At 59.7% G+C, this 19,943-nt stretch overlaps 1 protein-coding gene across 6 annotated transcripts; it reads right to left on the reverse strand.

Moving 5' to 3' along the window:
• Positions 1-1,574: 1,574 nt before the first annotated feature.
• On the reverse strand, positions 1,575-19,245 carry TBKBP1 (TBK1 binding protein 1). Of its 6 annotated transcripts, none has more exons than XM_023243524.2 (11): positions 19,111-19,169; positions 17,573-17,707; positions 16,933-17,192; positions 16,453-16,575; positions 16,064-16,168; positions 14,843-15,023; positions 14,086-14,261; positions 13,860-13,921; positions 5,084-5,202; positions 4,108-4,835; positions 1,575-3,168 (listed from the first exon to the last, which is right to left on the reverse strand). In XM_023243524.2, the coding sequence occupies exons 3-11, from the start codon at positions 17,155-17,157 to the stop codon at positions 3,040-3,042; spliced, it is 1,848 nt and encodes a 615-aa protein (XP_023099292.1). In that variant the 5' UTR covers positions 17,158-17,192; positions 17,573-17,707; positions 19,111-19,169; the 3' UTR covers positions 1,575-3,039. The 6 variants fall into 6 exon arrangements, with proteins under 6 accessions (XP_023099292.1, XP_044900391.1, XP_023099293.1 ...); XM_045044456.1 differs by lacking the exon at positions 19,111-19,169 and adding an exon at positions 18,587-19,025; XM_023243525.2 differs by lacking the exon at positions 17,573-17,707 and having other exon boundaries at positions 19,111-19,245.
• Positions 19,246-19,943: the final 698 nt, after the last annotated feature.

Genomic DNA, 19,943 nt, shown 5'->3' on the forward strand with positions numbered 1-19,943 from the left:
GCCCCCCCTCCCCACCTCTCACGTCCTCTCCTGTTGGGGGGGGGTCATTAAATGAAAGCCTGCAGTTCTGAAGGACCTGGGCTGGGGACACTAGCTTTCCCCCCTTCCCTACCCAGCCCGTAGCAACCTTCTGCCCTGTAACTGAGCCAGCCCCTTCCCAAGTCCCTAAAAATCAAGGAGACAAACTGCCAGAATATGCACCCTCTGTCCCCATGCACCCTTCACCCCAGTGACCCGGAAGATGTCTAGGTGTGGGATACCTGGGTTCCCTCGCGCCTTTAGACATGCCAAGGACCGGAAGTGGCTACCTAGGTCATGCCCCTACCTGTAGCTCATTCCGGGTCATCCTTTCCCCCTTTCCTCAATGACTGGGATTTCTCTTTGCCTCGTGTCCCTGTACCACCCCTAACTCACTCATACCCTTCTAGCAAATGTTTCCAGAGATCCAAAGAGGACCCAGACCCAGAAACCTGAGTGCTGCCTTCTTCCACAGGAGCTGACCGAGATGGAGGAGACCCAGGTTGCACTGAGTGCCTATGTTCCACAAGGCTCCAGAACCTTCTTTCCCATGGCTTCTGAAGCCATGTCCCATAGGGATGGCTATTCTCACCTTTGCTGGCACTCAGGATTTGGCTGCAGATGGAATCAAGGCTGGAAGAACTTTTAGAAGCCAGCTGTAGTCGTTAACTGCAACAGAGGAGCAGGGGAAGCTGGGCCGTCTCCCCACTGGGGTCTGGACCTTGGTGCTGAATGGGGAGGAATCCTGCATCTGGAGCTGAACCTTGGGACTTCGATGAGCAACTGTTGCAGCCTTTTAAGTGAATCCTGGGCCTGAAAGGGTCACATGGAAATGAAAGGCACCCAGAGTCGGCGAATACAGCTGAGGCCTTTCCTGCACACAGAGGGCACCGCCCCGTCTGGGGCAGAAGTCACAGGTTCATGGCCTGGCGTTGACCTCCCAGTCTGTGGGGCTTTCAAGGCAGCTGCTGAGCCTGGGGTCCAGTCCCTCTCCTGCTCTCAGAACCACGAGGACATGGAACACGGATGTTCTTTCTCTTAGAGGCCCAGCTTGGTTCCTGGCATGCAAAAATCATTTGATGAAGAAACAGCTGCTGCTGAAGCCCCAAGGCTTCAGAACCTCTACCTGCCAGACCTGCTGGGAGGGAAAATTCGAGTCCCAGACAGCTGCTCAGGGCTGGCTGGCTGGCTGCATTGTCACAAAGACACCCTCTACTGCTCCGGATCTCTTTTAAATACACTCCATGTCAGGGTGCCTGGGTGGTTCAGCCAGTTGAGTGGCCGATTCCTGATTTCAGCTCAGGTCATGATCTCCTGGTCTGTGAGTTCGAGCCCCGGGGCGGGCTCGGCACTACATGGAGCCTGTTTGAATTCTCTCTCTCCCTCTCTCTCTCTCTCTGCCCCTCCCTTGCTCTCACTCTCTCTCAAAATAAATAAACATCAAAATAAAGAAAACATGGCCCACCTTGCCATAGTTGTGGTTCCTTGGGTTTTGCCAGACCTCCCGCTACCAAGGGTTTTCTTCCCACCCCAGCCACGGAGGGCACAGACCAAGAGCAGATGGAACAGGTAAGTTTTATTTGGACTTTAAACTTGTTCAGAGAGCTCAGGGGCCCCCACCTCCCCTCTCCAGGCCCCCTTCTCATTTCCCCTCCCTGGGGGAACACTCAAGGTACAATGCCATGTCTCTGGAGTCCTTGGCCCCTTCCTGCCTGATACACCTCTTCACTCCCCTGCACTGAGGAGGAGGGGAGGGGTGTGAGGAGGCGGGGGTGCCTGGAAGTGTTGGATCAGAATGGTACATGCACTGACGGTAGCGCCCACTGCCACCAGCCCGGGGCTGAGACCTGGGAGAGGCTCGCAGTGGGGGGGTTGGATTCATCGTGGGGCAGCAGGCTCTTGCCATAGGAAGCTCCCCACCTCAGCCCTGGGGACCCCCTGGCCTCCTGCTTACCCATCCTTCTGAGGGTACGACTCTGAGGTAGATTTCACAGAGGGAATGTGGGTCGCTGGGGTGTGGGAAGGGGGTTAGCTCTTTTGAAGTTGATCTCCAACAGCACCCTGGGCCCATCCACAGGTTCTGGCCTGGGAGGCAGGGATGATGACACCCACCCAGCTATCAGAGGCCGAGTCACACACGGGCTCCAGGGCACCTGTGGTGTCAGGGACTCGAGAGGGGTAAGGGTGAAGGGGAGCATCTGTCTTAACAATCTGCGTCTTGGTGCTAGGGGCTCCAGGGGGAGGCAGGGGCCTGGGAGGCTAGCACAGATACTCCCCTGGCCTGAGGGTCAAGTTGCAGGATGGCCCCCCACCTCTCATCCCCACCCTCAGGGCAGCCTCTTTAGGCTGAATCCCTCCAGTCCTCCAGGGTCCTCCCTCTCCTCTCCCACCCTCCTTATTCCCCAGGGGAGCAGAGGAGAACAAGACCGGCCTGCAGGGAATGGCAAGAAACAAGATGCCTCCTTCCCCCAAGGGGGAGAGGCCCATGCCAAGAGCCCCGAGCTGGCCATGGGATGGAGGAACTGGCATCAGTGTGCAAGGCAGGCTCTGGGACCCCACAGGGAGGCGCTCCCTGGACAGAGCACAGCCTGAGAAAGATGGACATCCGGGGAGTGGCTAGGGGAGCTCCTGGAGTCCTCTGATACCCTCCCCCTCCCCCAGGCCCAAGCAGCGGGCGGGCAGGCGGGCGGTGGCGACGGATCCAACCCTGTCTGAGAACAGAAAGGCAGAGAGAGAGGCTGGGTGGGGTACGCCCCTCCCCATCTCAGCCCAGATCCCCACCTCCCCAGTGGAAGCCAGGGAGCTGGGGACAGCCTCGGCTGGCCTTCCAGGAAGAGCCAGGGCTGAGTGGTGCCTGGACCAGGGAAGACGGCACACACGTTGACTCGGTAGCTAGTGGAGGTATCTGGGGGTCGCAAGGGGCAAGGGCCCCCCACGAGATTCATGCAGCATTCAAAGTGAGTGAGTGAGTAGGGGTGATGAGAGAAGATGGAGAAACAGCCAGGGGGTGGGGGAGGCACCCTAGATCTTGCTGTTCTCCAGGTGGGAGTCAATGTGTTTGATGAGGGCATCATCCGGGTACCCAACAGGGAAACCTAGCTGGCAGAGGGGGCAGCTGCGGATGTCAGAGCCCACTGTCTCCATCAGCAGCTGTGGAGAGAGAGGGGAGTCACCTATGGTCCCCAGCCCTCCCTCACGGTCCCCACAGCCCAGCCTGCCCTTTCCCGAGACCCAGGGCAGGGAGGGCTGCAGCATGCAGAAAGGGTCTGGTCACCCTGTGTCCAGCACCACTCCTCCTTCTCCCCATTCCCTGCCTACCTCCCACCAGCTCAGCATCCACTCCCCCAACCCAGGGCCTACGGCCCCAGGAGGTGCGTGTGCTCAGCCTGCCAGGTCATCTACGGTAATGAGGGAGGCCAAGACCCAGACGTGCCTCCAGAGTGACTAAGACACAGCTCCCAGATAACTCAAAGCAATGGATAATCCCAAACAATGTACAACCCAAAAATAATTTTCTGTCTGGCTTTAGAATATATTTTGGTCCTTCCAGGTGGCAAGGGTTGGCTCTGACATTCGGGAAACTCATTATTTCAGTGAAATGATAGTGCCCTGAGATAGGCTGTCTTCTAGGACAGCCGGAAAAGAGCAGGGGCGCTGAGACCAGATGGAGGGAACTGGATGAGCAGGCCTGGCCCTGTGTGGGCCCCAGACCTGTGGCAGTCAGCACGGCCTCCATCACCAGTCTAACAGGAGAGGGCTTCAGGCTCACTGCCTCCCTGTTAGGAACCCTCCAATGGAATTAGATCATATAATCACTGCCCTCATTTTGCAGATAGGACAACTGAGGATCAGGTGGGATAAGTGACCTGTCCGAGGTCCCACAGCTGCTAAGCGGTGAACTCCGGAATCAAAGCTGGGACTGTCACTCTGAAGCCCGTGCCCTTAACCGCCGCCCTGAGAGAGAGGTAACGGTGCGGGCCCCACCTACGCAAGCAAAAGGCCCGGAGAGAGAAGTAACGGGCCTAGGCTGCCCCTGAGAGGCGAGGGGCCTCGGCCGGCCCTCGGGTGACAAGCGGGCGCCCCACTCACGTTGATGGACGGCCAGGACTGCGCGTGCTCGGCGTGGGCGTAGGCGGTGGCGGCCGGCGACTCAGGGATGGGGAAGCCCGCGCAGAACGAGGCGCAGCGGATGGTGCCCGCCTCGGGGCTGGGCGGGCTGGTGGGCACGGCCCACTCCTCCTCCTCGGAGGGCTGCTTCTCGAAGCGCAGCCGGATGCCCTCGAAGGCGCGTCGCGGGCTGAGCGGCCGGCCGGGCCCGTAGAGCTCGCCGCCGTAGGCCCGCGGCTTGGGCAGCGTGGCCGCCTCGGCCTGCAGCCAGGGCGGGGAGGCCCCCGCGTAGCCCGCGCCCTCCGCCATCTCCGAGTAGCTGCGCCGGCCCTGGAAGCCGGCCTTCACGTGGTGGCTGGGCGGCTTGGCGTAGGCGCGCTCGGCCGGCGTCCTCTCGCCCGGCGGCGGGGGCGGCGGGGGCCGGGGCTGCGGGGCGGGGCAGGTGGGGGGCCCCGGGGAGCGGCGCTGCGGGCTGGGAGACTGGCACGGCGGCGGCACCGGCGAGCGGCGCTGCGGGACGGGCGACGGGCAGGAGGGCGAGGCCGGCGAGCGGCGCTGCTGGGGCGAGGGGCACGGGGGCCCGGGGGAGCGGCGCTGGGGGGCGGGGGACTGGCACGGGGGGCACGGGGGCGCCGCTCGGGCGGGCGGGGACGGGGAGGGGCACTGGGGGGCCGGGGAGTGGCGCTGCGACAGAGGCGAGTGCCTCTGGCCTGGAAGAGAAGCAAGCCGAGGGGAAGGGCAGTGGCGGGGAGAGAAGGCGTCAGCACTGGGGAGCCATGGGCGTGCCGGCGCCCGACGTCCACCCTACCCTCTCTCCTCGGAACGCGAGCGGGTGAAAAACGACCCGGCAGGGAAAGGAAGGCAGGGGTGGCCCCAGGACGCGAGATGGTAGCCACAGCTACCCACCCCCCCACCTTGGGACTCAGCTCCGGGCCGCCCCTTCCAGGCCCCCTCTCACCGCCACTCCGGGCCTGCTCCTGCAGCAGAGTCCTCAAGATCCTCCCCTGCAGGGAACTCAACTCCCGAAGCCGGCCCAGCTCCTCTGTCAGCTCCGTGTAAGCCAGCGCCAAATTCACCCTGAAGGACACCCCAGCCCCCGCCCAGTCAAGGCTGGACGCCAGCCTGCCCTGACCCTGAGGTCAGAAGGCAGCGGGTGAAGAAGAGGAGAAAGGAAGGGGGCTTACTGTCACCGCGTGGAGGGAGAACTGGCTGTGCCCGAGCAGCTGGCTCTCCCTTCCCTCCAGGGCTCTCCTACCCCAGCTGCAGAATTCCCTTTGGCCTTAAGTTCTACCTCCAACACTACCTCTTCCAGGGATCCTCGCCTCTCTTCCCAGTGAACCTTACCTGGGGCTAGGGCAGTGGCTCCCAGACTATAAGGCTGAGGCTGGGGAGCTCAGTGATTCCAGGGGGGTCCCTGAATCCATGTGTTCATCAAGCATAGTCTATGGCCTGAGCACATCTGATTCAGGGATGTGTGAACGTTTTTCTAATCTGTCCAGAAGCTGTGGTGACGAATAAAACACAGATTCATCAAAAAAAAAAAAACTGCGCCGAATTTATAGTAGCTTTAGTTACTGTGAATTTTCTCAAAGAGCAACCAGTAAAAGTTAAGTGCAATCTGTGTTGTTGGGGGCAGGGGATCCATGAGGAGTCCTCACCTTGGAAAGACGGGGGACCAGTGTCCTACAGCCTAAGAGGAGCCCCCGTTCCATAAGTGAAGACACAGCCTTCTGGTTTGGCAGAGGAACCAACTGGTAAACTTGAACCCAAGTCAGCCAAGTTTCAGGTCCACTGCCCTTGCTTTCACCTCAGAGCTGCCTCTGAGTGTTCAGTCTTGCACCTCCCAGGGCCTCCAGGGAGCCCTTTAGGTGGAGATCTTTGTGAACAGGTGCCGTGTACTGCACACCTCCAGAGGGCGCCACCCACAATAAGCACTTACAGAAGTTGTCTTGTTCTGGAACTGCCCTGGGAGTTCTTCGAAAGGGTGCATTATGTGGCTGTATTTATATTCCCAGCGCCTTGCCCAGGCCTGGTACCCAGTAGATGTTCAGGAAGTGAAGAATGAATTGAACCTCCCAATCCATGCGCCTTTCTGCTTCCCTTTCTTCCTCCCACTTCCTCCTGGGCACCCACCTGCATGGAGCTGGAACAGACTCTGAACTTAGCCAAGACTTAACCCACTTCCTTTTCTCTTCCTTTCTCTGTGGGTCACTCTGACCCAGAACTACCGAAGGTAATCTCTCTCTGCACTGCCCCTCCCCTCTCCCAGCCTGGGCTGCATACCTCCAGGGAGCCCTTCCAGACCTCACAGGCAGCTCTGCGTCGCCTTGGGTCACTGCTTTCATCTCTGTTCAGGGCTTGGACAGAGCCTGGGAGACAGGGGTTTTTGTTTCCTCTGATGTCTCCACCGCCTTACCAAGTCCAGAAGGGACTCCAGAGCTTCGTGGAAGTTGGAGCTGAGCTGGAGGGGAGTGGCAGGCAGAGACTCAGCCACTCTAGATGGATCTCCTCCCAGGGGAGGCGCTCTTGCTCTTGGAGCTGTAGGGTGCTGGGCATGAATGGAGGGGCAGGTGTCCAGACCCTGTGCGCCCTGTCCCCATCCTGAGGTAATGGTCATGGGAGAGAGGATGCATGTGGACAGGAGGGAGTGCAGGTAAGAGCGAGGCCAGTAGGAGCATGAGGAACAGTGTGCTAGAGGGTGAGAGAGACAGAGAGAGACACAGAGGGGGAGGGAGAGAGAGAGAGAGAGAGAGAGAGAGTGTGTGTGTGTGTGTGTGTGTGTGTGTGTGTGTGTGTGTGAGAGAGAGAGAGAGAGAGAGAGAGAGAGACCCTGGAGGAGAGCAGGGGAAGTCATGAGGTTAGGGCTTCAGAGGGCAGGAAAAGCCGAGGTGCAGAGGGTAGATAATGACCGAGCTCCCTTGCTCTGCGCTCTCTGCTCACTGGCTGATTCTTGCTAATCCTGGGGTGAGCTGGGTGATGGGGGAGACAACAGCCCCTCCCACAACAAAACTATTTTTAACTCATTTGGGCCAAAGCCAAATTACTGCAAAAGAGTCTGGGATTCTGGGGGGCAAGCTCACTTCCCAGGGAGAGGGAGCACTCATTACCCATCCGAGGGTGCACAGGGATGGACAGGAGCAGAGAGGAAGGAGTCCCTCGGGGGACGAACTCTGGCCAAGACGCTGCAGCCCTCAATCCCATCACATCTCAGCCCTCGTGTTGCATGTCCTGTGTTCCCCGACTTTGATCTCATGTGTCTGTGGGGAGAAACGGCATCTTCCCCATCAGACAGGAGGATCTAGCCTGTGTGTCCCACATGAAACTGGGGACTCTCCAGTGACAGGCTCCCCGCTTCAGACTGAGTGCAGGAGCTATGTCTCCCCTATCAGACTGGGGGCTTGAGAGCATCATACTGACCCCTGAGAGGTGGGAGCAGGAGGGGCTCTTAGGGCACTGATGGAGCGCCCTCTCTGGCCAAGCAGCTGCAAGTTTCTCTCCCCATCCGCCTTCACTGCTGTATCTCAGGTGACAGATACAGGTCGTCGCCTTCACACCCAGCCTTAGAGATCTCACCTGCCACACTCAGTTCCCAGGCCCCTATCTCTCCCCTACATGCCTTCCTCCCCTTGTCAGGAGCTACCCCAGTTTCTACCGCCCTGCCCCTGGCACCCTCCTCACGGAAAAACAGGACAGCAGGAAATGGAAGGAAGAAGCCCCTGGCCCAGACCGCCCAGACCTTCCCCCCGCTTTGACCAGGTGTGGGGCAGGGGGAGCGGGATGGGGGAGGGCAAGTGACTGTTGTCCCCCTGGAGCCCCAGGCAGCCTCACAAAGACCCCTAGGACCCTGGGCCAGGTGGTGGGGCCCCTCAGGACCTCCCCCCTTCGTCAGGCGCCTCTTCCCACCTCAAGATGCTCAGGCCCAGGGTGCTAAATACACTAACGACCTGAATGACTCACATTAGAAAACACTGCCAATTCAATGGAAAAAAATCTCAACTGCACTACACAACCAAGGGTTGCGCACATGCACCTGAACACACATTCCATTTCCTGGCTTCCTGGCCCACACCTGAGTGCTATTTTCCACCATCGAGACTGTCTGGGAAGGGTCAGGTGAACGGCAGCAGACGGCTAAATTTGGGCACTTCTCGATTGCTTACATTATGAGAGAAAGTTCTGAGTCTCTCAGAACCTGGGAGAGACCTAGAGAGAAAAGAACGGTAGATAGCCTTTACGAGCGCTTACCATAGGCCAGGCATTATGCTAAAGAACTTTACTGAATCTTCTCAACAACCCTGCAGTGTTGCCACCATGATCTCCATTTTCTAGATAAGAGACCTGAGGCTTGCAAAGCCATAAAGCCTAGGAGCAGTGGAGTTGCTGAAACTGGGCCCTGGCCTCCTGGACGGTAAAGTCCAGGCTACTGACCATTAGGCTATATGCTGCCTTCCAAGATGATCAGGAAAGGGAGGAAGGAGAGACAGGAAGGTAGCAGAAGGGAAAGACGAGGAGGAGGAGGAGGAGGAGGAGGAGGAGGAGGAGGAGGAGGAAGGGGAGGAGGAGGAGGAGGAAGGGGAGGAGGCGAAGGAGGGGGAGGAGGAGGGGCAGGAGGAGAGGGAGCTGGGGAGCTTTACAGTAGCCTGGGCATCACCACCCTTGCCCTGGGAGGGGAGAGGAAGGTGCCAGACATATGTGGGGGATCGGAGCTGTTAAGAAGCTGGCTCAAGGTCACAGAGCGGAGATTCAAACCTGCTTTTGGCACCTCAGCCTGCTGAGCTGGCACCTTCGGAGGAGCCAGAGTGCAAATGGCAGAGCTGGCAGGAAGGAAGGCTCCCTCCACTGCAAGGCTTTCCACCCTTCATTGACTTATCCTTTCATTCATTCTTTCCATGAATAATTCGGGGATCTCAAATTTTCATCTAGAAACAATAATCTTCACTGTGATTGATAAAGCAACTGAGCTGAGGAAGGTTAGAGGCCGAAGCACCCTGCTCTGGAAAGGGGCTCTTTCTACCCCGAGCCAGCGGTGAGGCACACAGGCCCTGTGGCATCTTCCCCAGGGAAGTTCACTGGGTGCCTGTGCTGGGCTGGGCCACAGTGAGGGCCAGTGGTTGGGCCGCGGGATTAGAACTAGGGATGGCCTTGAGGTCAGGATCGAGGCTGGGGCCAGGGTCAGATGAGGGCTGGGGTTGGTAGTTCATTTTCTGTCAGGATTGTGGACACTGCTTGGGACAGGATGAGGGGCAGGGTTCAAGTCTCGGGGGTGGGATCGGCATTAGGGTTAGGATTGGGGTCAGCATCCGAGCTGGTCATGTGGTCAGAATCACCAGCTGACTCAGAATCAGGAGGAAAACAGAAATCCAGCATTCCCGGCTCTTCCCTCTTTGCCCACTGCCGTCCCCAGCTGTCCCCGGCCACCTCACTCTCGTGGGGGAATTTAGGGACCAAACTTTCCACCACCCACGGGCACACCCAGCAGCAGCCTTCCCGCCCGACCCTCGGGGAGGGAACCACAGGCACCGGGCCGTGGAGCGGACTTGAGGTTGCGGGCCAGGGGAGGAGGAAGTCACTCTGCAACAACCCACTGCTGTACCACTTCCTTTTAGGCGCCTTGAGCCCCTCCACTCTCCTCGACCAGCTATGACTTGCGGTCCCCAGAGCCCGGCTCTTCATGGCAGCCCCTGCCATGCTCCCAGCACAGCTAAAAGTTCACAGTGTCAAGAAAGCCTCCCCAGACACAGCCAAGCTGAGCAGCTCACAGTGGGACTGGGAACCAAGGTGGGGGGCCGGGGGGGTGGAGGAGGCAGGCATCCCAACTTGCCCCGGACCGTCCTGGCTCCCACTAGCGGCCCTGGCAGAATTACTAAGATTCTGACATTTTAACATACTGAAATTTCCACTTTCAAAATTGATCAGGTTGGGCCAGTAATTCACTGGTCACCCCTCCCAGAAGGGCCCTCCTACCTGAGGAAGAACCTAAACCAGAGAAACCCCACAGAGGTACTATCGCCCCATCTGCTGAGGGCCTGCGGGGTATTCGCACTTAACTTCACGCTGAACTTCTCCAAGTACTTCACTTCTTTGTACCTCAGTTTGCTCAGCACTAAAAGGGGACAGAACTGTCACCACATCTTCTGTGAGAAGGAAATGAGATGGTGTAGGTGAACCGCCTTCCGTGGTGTCTGGCATATGGACGAAGAGTTGGGAATATGCCCAAGAGAAAGAAAGAAACCCGCCTTGATCCTTCTTTGGAGACGCCAACCAGCTCAATGGCTTTGGTTTAAGAACGAGGAGGAGAGGATGTGCAGTTTCCCTTCTAGGGAGACAGTGTGGGTAAGAGCTGCTCTCTGCCTTCCTAGCAAAGGAAGAGGCAGAGGCCGATTCAAAGCCCACCAATCCCTCAGACCACAATCAGGTGGGAGTGGTGGGCCTCACCTTCCGAGCCCCTCCCCACCCGCGGGGAGTCCCAAGGCTGCAAGTGCTCAGGGGTTAATTCCTGTGAGCACCCCTGCCTTGGCTGAAGGAAATTTGAAAGAAAGGAAGTAGGGAGGGTGAGAAGCGTGAAGGGGGAGGCCCTGGGGCTGCTGGTTCTGGGGCATGAAGTTAAGCTCAGGGTACACGGGGGTCTCCGACTTCCGTCCTGACCCACCCCACACTGCCCTTGACCTCTGTGCAGAGTTTCCATCCTCTCTCTCCGAGTTCACACTTCTCCCCCACCACTAACCGCAGCCCACGCAGAGGCTTGTGGGCGGAGAGAGGGGTGGGGGGGGGGGCGGAAAAGGGCCAGGGCTGCAACACTGAGCCCCCCACGTTGGGGAAAAAAAGCAAGCCCTATCGTTCTCTCCCTCATCACTCATACTAAGCCCCAGTCTTCTCACAGGGGGGCTCCCCTCCTTCACTGGGCCCTCACCCCCTTCACTGAGTCAGCCCGCCTGAGCCCTCAGCCCCCTTAAGGAACCCCCTCTCCACAATTTCCCCTCCACCGTCAGCACTAGCCACACCCTCAGAAAGGCCACACTCAGGACCTGTGACTCTGAGCTGGGCTCAGGAGGGAGGGGGCCGTGGGTTCTGCACCCCCCCGCCTCGGCTGAGACCCCCCCCCCCAGGGTCCTTACTTCCCTGCACATCCTAAGGAGCAGGCTGGTCTCCACTGCCTCTCCTCCCTCATCCTTGCTTTTGGCCCCTGACTGGCCTCCGGCAGCTCTTCTTCTGGGACAGTCTGTCCCCTGGGCACCAGCCACCAGGTGCTGGGCTGAGCAAACAGCAGGGCAATCTTGCCCAGAGGTCAGCCATGGAAGGTGGCAGAGTGGCCTGGTCGGGGTGCCCACTTTCGGAGGAACACGCATGACTGGAGCTGGTGGGCTGGGGGCTGGGATGGAAGGGACTGGAATCCTTGGGGCCAGGGCTGCCTCCCAGGCCTGTCCACTTAGTACCAGTAGGACCACTGTGCGGTGGGGTGGGGATTCACAGGGGCAAGGGCACTACGAGGGGGGGCCTTTGAACAGCCAGGACTGCCACAATAAAACTGGCTGCCCTGGAGGTGTCCAGACTGAGACAGGTAAGCACTTTCAGGAACACGCACGACTCCCACATTAGGGGTGGCCTGGATTCAGGAATTTCTCTGACCCCCTCTTCAGCTTTCTTACCCCGATCTGGATAACCCAGCCCTGCACTCCTCTCCTGGGAAAGCCCACAGGTAAAATTCTCACTCGCCTGGAGGGTATGGACCAAGTCGAAGAAAGAGGAGGGGCTGGTGGGGGAAAGTGAGCTGAGAGCAGGTGACTGAGGCCTCAGGTGGGAGGACAGGGGAGGGAACACTCGGGAAGCAATTACCAAAAGGAGCTGAGTTTATAAGAAAATAAAACTGCCGGGGGAGTGAGGACTTCCTCTGAGAATTAACTCTTGCCAAGCTGGGGCTGTCCAGAGATGCTCCGCCTGAAAAGTGTGAGGCGGGGCAGGCAGAGCCTGACTCGCACCGGGGAGAGAGGTCCAGGAGGCACCCATGCAGAGTCCCAACGGTGAGGACGGAGGGGAGGAGCTGGAGGTCACCTTTGGTAAGAGTGGTCTGGCCAGCCCCTGGGCAAAGCCACTGTGGCCAAAGGAACTGGGTGGAGCAGGTGCCCTGGGGGTGGGAAGGGAAAGAGGCTGTTCTGGCCCCAACGGCAGCGTGGATGATCCAACCTCCAAAGGCACCTTATGGGAGTTCTCCTTCACTCACTCACATACAGCTTTGGTCCCTTGGGGTCCTCCACTCCTTCTCTGGCCCCCCACCCCCTACGCCTTCCTCTCACACCTCTCATTAATGACTGACCTCTGAGCCCGTGAAGGATACCTGGGGCCACAGAGGTGAAGTCATTAAAGCAAAGCCAGTCTGCATCCCTGGAAGGATTCAAAGTCTGGCTGTTCAGATTCCAGCCCTGCCAAAAAAGTCCTCTCTCTGGGTTCAACCGGTTGGAGGGAGCCTTCACTGCCGGTCTGCTAAGAGGGGGCTGGACTCAGTGACCCATAAAGAGCCCTACAGTATAACTTCTGAGGCAAACTAGGGTTCTAGAATGTGTGTGTGTGTGTGTGTGTGTGTGTGTGTGTGTGTGTGTGTGTGTGTGTGTTCTGGGTCTGGGCACATGGGCTAGGATGGGCTCCGAGCCTCAGCCACGAGCTAAGGCAGACCCTCTCCACAGGAGCCCTCAACACTCCCCAGCAGCCTAGCTGAGGGATCCCACCCACCACTCCCACAAACTGGTTCTCACCGCCCCCCACCCCAACTATCACAGCTCCACCCAGGCCCTCGCCCCAGGGTGCAGAGGGAGGTGAGGGGTATCCCCAAGTAGCCAGAAGCTGGGAGGAAGGTGAGAAGGAAGCCTGCTGGAAGGAGGACCCTGGGGTCCCATAGCTGGGCATACTGTGTGATACAGGGTTAGTTCCTGTCCCTCTCTGGGCCTCATGCTTCCCCTCCAACGAAAGTAGGGAGTCTGTGCCACACAACTGGTCTCAGGGGAGAGGGCTTAGGCGGAAGGAGGTTTGCTCTCTATTTCTCAGAAAGTGGGAGAGGAGGAGTTCAGGGTGCGGATGTGAAAAGCATCAGGCTCACTGATGTCAGGCTGCCGCTCACCCTCTCCCTTGCTGCCCAGTGCTGCCCCAGAGGCCACTGCCATTAGACTCCCCACTGACATAGCTCCCTCCCTCCTTCCTGCTGCCCTTCTTTCTCAGCAAGATTCTACAGGGGCCACCCAGTGGAGCCTGTCCTAACTCCCCCCTCGGCTGCTGTAGAACTCAGGTAAGCCCCTCTTCTCGGCCTCAGCTTTCTCCTGAGGTGGGAAACAAAGCACAGACCCTGAAAGACGCCACCTCCTTCCTCCTCATCAGTGAGGGGGCAGTTAACCCAACTAACTGGCCTTGTTACTGGCACAGAAAAAATGGGGCTTCAGAGAGGCCCAGAAACTCACCAGGGGACCCAGAACATAGCAGCAAAGCAGCTGAGGAAATGCCTCAACCCCTGACACCTCAAGGAGACACGAGCTTGGGTGTCAGAAGAAAGCGGGGGGCACATCCCAGAACCTCGCCTCCTTCCTGTGAAGGATGAAGAGCCACACAAGCAAGCCAAACCCCACAGGCCTGATGCTGGAAGAGGGGCCCTCCAAACAACAGAGGGGAGAACTGACCCAAAGCGGGGACCTGGGAAATGCCACCCTCAGGGCACAGAGGTTAAGATGGAGAGGATTTCAGATGCGACTTACTGATCATCCCCGACTCTCTTCACCCACGCCATGTCCCGCTCCGACTGGTTGGAGGCGAGATCCTAGGGAGGAAGACCGGGAGGTCAGACGCCGATGTCACCTTGCCCAGACCCCCCTCTTTACCATTCCCACAGCCAGTCGAAACCCAGGAAGGACGTCCGGGGACTCTAACGGCTATTTCCAGCAGCTCTCAGACCTTCGGGGAGCGCTGGGCGGGGTCCTTTACCTGGGCCCGGCTCTCCTGCAGCTGCTTCAGCTCTCCCTGCAGCCGCTCGCACTCGGCCTGGAGCTGCTCTTCCCGAAGCTGAGCCCCCCGGGCCTCACCCTGGGCAGCCTCCAGAGCCTCTTCCAAACGCCGTCGCTCCAGCTCACTCACACTGGGTGTGGGGCCCGGCCAGCCTGCTGGCAGGAGAGAGGATAATGTCAGGTTGGGTCCAGCTGCTGGCGCCCCCCACCGACTCCCAGGTCAGCAAAGGCTGAAACCGGTGAGGACCGCCCCATCAGAGATCCAGAAGATAGCCAGAGGACAAATACCCCGGGGAGGCCTCTACTGAGGGCAGTGTGGGAGGATGGCCTGAGCTGCTTTTTTCTCATCTTCTAGGAGACCAAGGACACAATAAGATGGCCTCCTGCAAGGATTCCCTGGCCACATTCAAATCTCCAAGCATCCTCTGGCCTCCGCTAATCACCACTGTAAGACCGGCTGGGGGACTCTGAGTGGAGGTGCCCTCTGCTGACACACATAGGAATTGCATGGGGGGTAGCCAGAGAAAGCAGGTGGTAGAGGGGGGTGTCAGTGGGAGAAACTGCGTAAGAGTCGATGAAATGAGGGAACGGGTGGCAAAGAGGCATAGGGTAATTATGGGAGAAATTTAATAAGACATTATAATGGGGTGCTCACCATCAGTTCCAGAGTAGTACTGAAATGGGGGTTAGTCTAGGGGACTCTGGGGTAGGGATATCAGGGGTCGCGGAGATCTCACCGTGACTCAAGCCAGATCCCCCTCTCAGTGCCAAGTAGTGCAGGTCCAGATCAGTACAAGGTGGGGCAGGGGCAGGTGGGGGGCTCGGGCTGGGGAAGGCTGCGTCCCGGAGGCCTTGCTGCTGCCGTAGCTGCTGTTCCAAACCACAGATTTGCCGCAAGTGGGTCTCCACCAGGGCCCGCTGCAGGGTGAGACAAAGGGGTAGGGTCTGCACAGGACCAGGGTACCCCTGTGGGCCCCCCAAAGCCAGGACTTCCCCATGTCTGGGAAGCCATCACCCCTAAACGGAGCAGAGGCCCCAGGTCACACATCCCAACTGCACTCTCAAGTGGCTATGAGTGTGAGGTCTCCTCTCCCAGCAACTGCAATGCAGATGTTTCTGGCTATTGCCCCTTGCAAGGTCAGAGTTAACGCCTCTTCCTTGCGGGACACTTCTAAGAACACACAGCCCCTCAGTCCAGACATAGCCACGCCCTCAGAAGCATAATAAGTTCTATTTGCACATGTGACAACCACTCTGGGCTTCACCTACCTCATCTATAACACGGGGATAACCACACTTACCTCTTAGGTTTGTTGCAAGGATTAAAATGAGTAAATATATCTAAAGAGATAACAACAGTGCCTGGCACATAGTTAAGTGCTATGTTAAGTGTTTATGATTATTAAGGCGAAGCATTTTTACACAAACGTCCCAACTCAGACGTCACAAACAACAACTCAGCAGTATTGTTATCATTTGCCCTTTTCAGAGGAGGGACAGAGGCTAAGAGACTCGACCCAACTCACAGGTAGGAGCTGGCAGAGACCACGTGTCCTGATTCTGACACCTGCTCACGCGCGTGGCCATACCCCTACTCAGAATCACACATATGCCAGGACCAGTCCCAGAAGCCACAGAGACCTGATTACTTCTACCCTCACCCACACAGCCTTCCAGACGCAGCATATAGGCACAGACTCGACCCAGCACGAGACACAAACATTCGCCCGGAGACACGCTGTCGACAGGGTCACTCACATAGTCACCTACTGTCACCGCGTGGCCAGGGTGTCCTGAGGGTCACTCACAACTTGTATGACACACTCAGCCCCCCTCACAAGGGCAAACGGGCACTCAAGCCCACTGGGGTCCACACCACAAACACACACACATGGGGTCACACACCATCACACAACAAAGGTCCCAGCCTCAAGCACCCCCGGCTCCCTGGGCCTCACCATCTCCCCCAGCTCTGTCTCCAGGTCGCTCTTCTCCACGCAAAGTTTCTCATAAGCCTGGATCATCTCCCCAAGCTGTTCTTCCTGCTCCTTATTCTTCTGCAACTGAATGGGGCCCAGAGGGGATGGAAAGCACACCGTGGTCAGGCCCATCCTTGACTTGGGGGCCAAGCAGCTCCCCATACCTCCCACCCACACATCCAGCGCCCAATGGAAGAGGGGTGGGAGAGGCTGCAACCCATTCTAGGGAAGACTAGGGCCATCGCTGACCAAGGAGACAGAGGCTGGCGGGGGGGAGGGGGGGGTAGAGAGAGGGGACTGTCAGAAATACACTGGAGCAAGGGGTCCAGGGAGCCCAGTCTGGGCTGGGAGGCCAGCGAGGGACTCACCTCATGCTGGAACTGGTTGAGCCGTTGCTGCAGGCTGACCTTCTCCATCTCCAGCAGGGAGCCATCCTTGATTTCATACAGAGAGAAGCCATGCTCCTCTCCAAAGTCATTGATCAGCGGGTACTGTGGGCAGGCAGGTCCTCAGGAGAGCTGGTGCCCGGCTCCCTGCCCAGGCTTCAGCCTCGATTGGGCTCCCACCTCACAACCTGCCTTGAAGTCCTCGCCTCTCCCTCCCCTTGCTCAAGTGGGATCCACACGGCCTGGAGGCATCTCCCGCCAACCAGATCTTTTTTAGATGCAAGGTCCCACCCTTTGGCTCAGGATCCTTTCCTGACCCTTCCCATCCAAAGCAGCCACATCCCTCACGGGGGACCCTCAGGTTCCCAAGAGTGTGCGTCCTGATCCCTCTTTGCGATTCCTGGGATCCCCAACCCCCACAACACACACACAGCCAGACCCCCATCTTCTCCAAGTTCTGACCTTGATCTCGTAGACTTTGAGACGGCGGCGGAGGGTGGCATTCTCCCTCTCCAGGCCCCCCAGCCGCTCCTTGATGTCCCCATAGGCTGTGATGAGGGCAAAGTGGGAGGCAGAGCACATGTCCCCTCCCAGTGAGGGGTCTCCTGGGGCATCCAGCCACACCTCACTGGGCCCCAGTGCCTCCTGGGTCAGGATGCTGATGTCATCTTCAAACATGGACTCCATGGCAAGGGCCTGGGCCTCGGCCCCCACTGGGCCTCCTGGGAGAGCAGGAGCAACAGTGGAGAGGGCAGCCTGGAGGCTGTCCCCCATACCCCTCAACCTGGCCCAAGGAATGCTATGACCAGCTGAGAGGAAGCTTGGAAGCTCCCACCCCTGCCTACCCGCAGACTACTCAGCCCTGTTTTCTCTTCTCTGCTGCCTTTGGGGGAAGGGGCTGTAACTAGATGAAGACTTCTGGCAGGGAGGGCCTGACAAGTAGGGACAAGTAAACCAGGCCAGCAGCAGAGAAGAGTTCCTTCCAGAGCCCAGGGAGACCTGTGGACAGGAAAGGACTGCCTTCCCGGGCTAGGGCCCAGACGGGGCTGCCTTGATTCACTCCTCAGCCCCTCTCCACCCCAGGCCTTGCTTCCCCAAATACCTCTCTGCCACGCTCCTCATCCCCGGCCTCTGGCACCCCTGGCTCCTCACTAAGGCCCAGTGCTTCTGGGAGAGTCAGCCCCACCACTGTCAGCACGTCCTCTGTGGGGCCCCCGCCCAACTTCCCAGCTTCTTCCTGCAGGATCCCAGAGTTCAGGAAAAGGAAGTGCCTCCCCCACTCAGACCAGGGTTGTGGCAACCCTCCAGGCCCTCCCGGCCCCTGATCTGGGACCCACAGGAAGTCCTCACAGAGCGTCAGAGGGAACACACAGAGGGTGGGGGGCCCTGGAAAGGGTCCACCGAAGAATTCCCCAGCCCGCCAATGTGCCTGCACACAGGGAAGTGAGGAGCCCTGAGAGGGGGCAGGAATGACTCAGGGCTCCGAAAGAGTACGCGCGAGAGGGTGCGTGTGTACTTCTGGCCCTGTTTATGAATGTGTGTCTGTGGTTGGCATGTGTGGGGGGGAGTGTGTGTGTCTGTGAATGAGTGTAGGTGTGTCACAGTCAATGAGTGCCTTTGCAGGGCTGCGCTGGGGGTGGCTGGGGGTCGGGAATGGAGTTGGAAAGTGGCCAGGAAGCCGTGTGTGTTTGTGTGTGCGCGTGTGTGCACGCGTGCGTGAGCGTGTGTGAAGGGTGGGCACGTTCGGGGCCGTGTGTCACGTGAGGCACTATGGGAATGTCCGAGGTGTGTGTGCGCGCGCGCCGGAGCGTGTGTGCGCGTAGAAGAGGGGGCTCGGCCGTGAGGTCTGAGTTGAGACAGCGGGGTCCGCGACCTCCCAAAGCCGGGCAGCAGGAGCCTGGAGTGAAGGGGTCTCAAGCCCGGGCCCCAGCACCCCCCCCAAACCTCCCCCATTAAGTGCCAGGGAGACGCGTGTGACCGGGTCTGAGTAAGGAGTGTGTGCGCGTGTTTGTAGGGCTGGCCCCACCTTTAACCCCTTCCTCTCCAGGCGCATCCCCTCCCCCCAACTCCGCCCGCCAGCGCTCACCACACCCCCCCCAGACCCCCAGCCCGCCACCTCGGGCCCAGCCCCACTGGCGGGGGCTCTGTCCCCTGGGCCGCCCGGACAGACGCTCCCTTCCTCCGCATTCCCCGCCCGGCCCGGCGGCCCCGGGTGAGACCCGCGGAGGGCGGATGGGGAGGGGGTGCCTCCTCCGCCCCGGGCCCCTACTGCGGCCCCTTTAAGAGCCGCCCTTTAAACCCCTTTAGCTCGGCGGACAGAAATTGTCGCCCCTCCCCTCTCGGGGGCCGAGACCACGCAGCCCCCTCCCCCACCGCTGGCCAAGCCCCGGGCCCCCAGTCGGCGGTCCCCGGGCCGGGGAAGGGGCTCCCGAGGCGGTGCGGCCTGAGCAGCGGCGGCGGAGGGGGAAAAGGGGGAACGCGGGAGGCCGGCGCCGGACCCTTCCCCTCCCGGCCCGCCAGGGCCAACTGCCCGCCAACCTCCCGTCGCCTCCTCCGGCCCACCCTGCGACCCCGGCCGGCCCCGGGCGCCGCTCCCCCCCCCCCCCCCCCCCCCCCGCCCCAGCCCCGCCGGGGACTCACAGCTGCTGCCGGTTCCTGCTTGTAATCGCAGCTTACCCCCTCCGCCTGCTCCCTCCCCAGACGGGCACCGGTGCCCCCACCCCCCTGGCACCGCGCTCCGCTCTCGCCCTGTCGCCGCCGCCGGGTCTCTCCCCACCCCCCACCCCTCCCCCCAGCCCCCCTCCCTCCCGCCCGCCCCGCTCCTCCTCCGCCGCCGCCGCCGCCGCCTCCTCCTCCTCCCCGGCTGCTCCGGGTTTCTCCAGCTGGGAAGGCGCCCGGGACCCCGCCGCTGCCACCACCACGTGGCGAGGGGCGGCCAGCCCCCGCGGTGCGGCGCGGCCTGGCAGCGCGCCCGGCGCCCCCCGGCTCCCCGCCGCGCCCGGCCCGCGCTCCGCGCCCCCTCCCCGACGCCTCCCTAACGCAGTGTGGCGTGGCGTGGCGCGTGTCGGGGCGCCTGCGGGCCGCGCAAGGGCTCAGGTGGCGCTTTGGGGTTTGCTTGGGGGCTGTGTCTTTGGGGGGAAAGTGAAGCTATTTATTTGGATTTGGATTTGGGTTTTGGTTTTGGTCTTTGCTCTCGAGAAGGAAAATACTCGAGTTACTCTTCCTTGCTCTTGGGGATGGGGGCATTGCTCTGATAATAGAGACACGGACCATAGGGTCTAGTCGGAGAGATTAGCGTTAAATTTGGTAACTTCTTCGGAAGTGAGAGTGAACTACGGAGGTCAGAGGTTCGTTTAAGAAGGGAAGCGGCTTTCCTCCCCCTGACACAATCCCCTCACCCACAGGCCAGTGAAATGAAGGAATAACAACACATTTCACCCTTTCCACAAAGATGATTTGAGCACTTGCCAAAC

Source organism: Felis catus, chromosome E1 (assembly GCF_018350175.1).
Source record: "Felis catus isolate Fca126 chromosome E1, F.catus_Fca126_mat1.0, whole genome shotgun sequence".
NCBI classification, from domain to species: Eukaryota; Metazoa; Chordata; class Mammalia; order Carnivora; family Felidae; genus Felis; species Felis catus.

What these genes read in the sequence shown, in the direction of transcription:
- TBKBP1 (XM_019817773.3), bottom strand. Translation starts at nt 17,244, where the DNA reads ATGGGGGACAGCCTCCAGGCTGCCCTCTCCACTGTTGCTCCTGCTCTC. An exon ending in TGCAGGAGAGCCGGGCCCAG is followed by an intron (nt 13,922 to 14,085) that starts GTAAAGGACCCC and finishes CTTCCTCCCTAG; the next exon opens with GATCTCGCCTCCAACCAGTC. An exon ending in AAGAGAGTCGGGGATGATCA is followed by an intron (nt 5,203 to 13,859) that starts GTAAGTCGCATC and finishes GGTGTCCTTCAG; the next exon opens with GGTGAATTTGGCGCTGGCTT.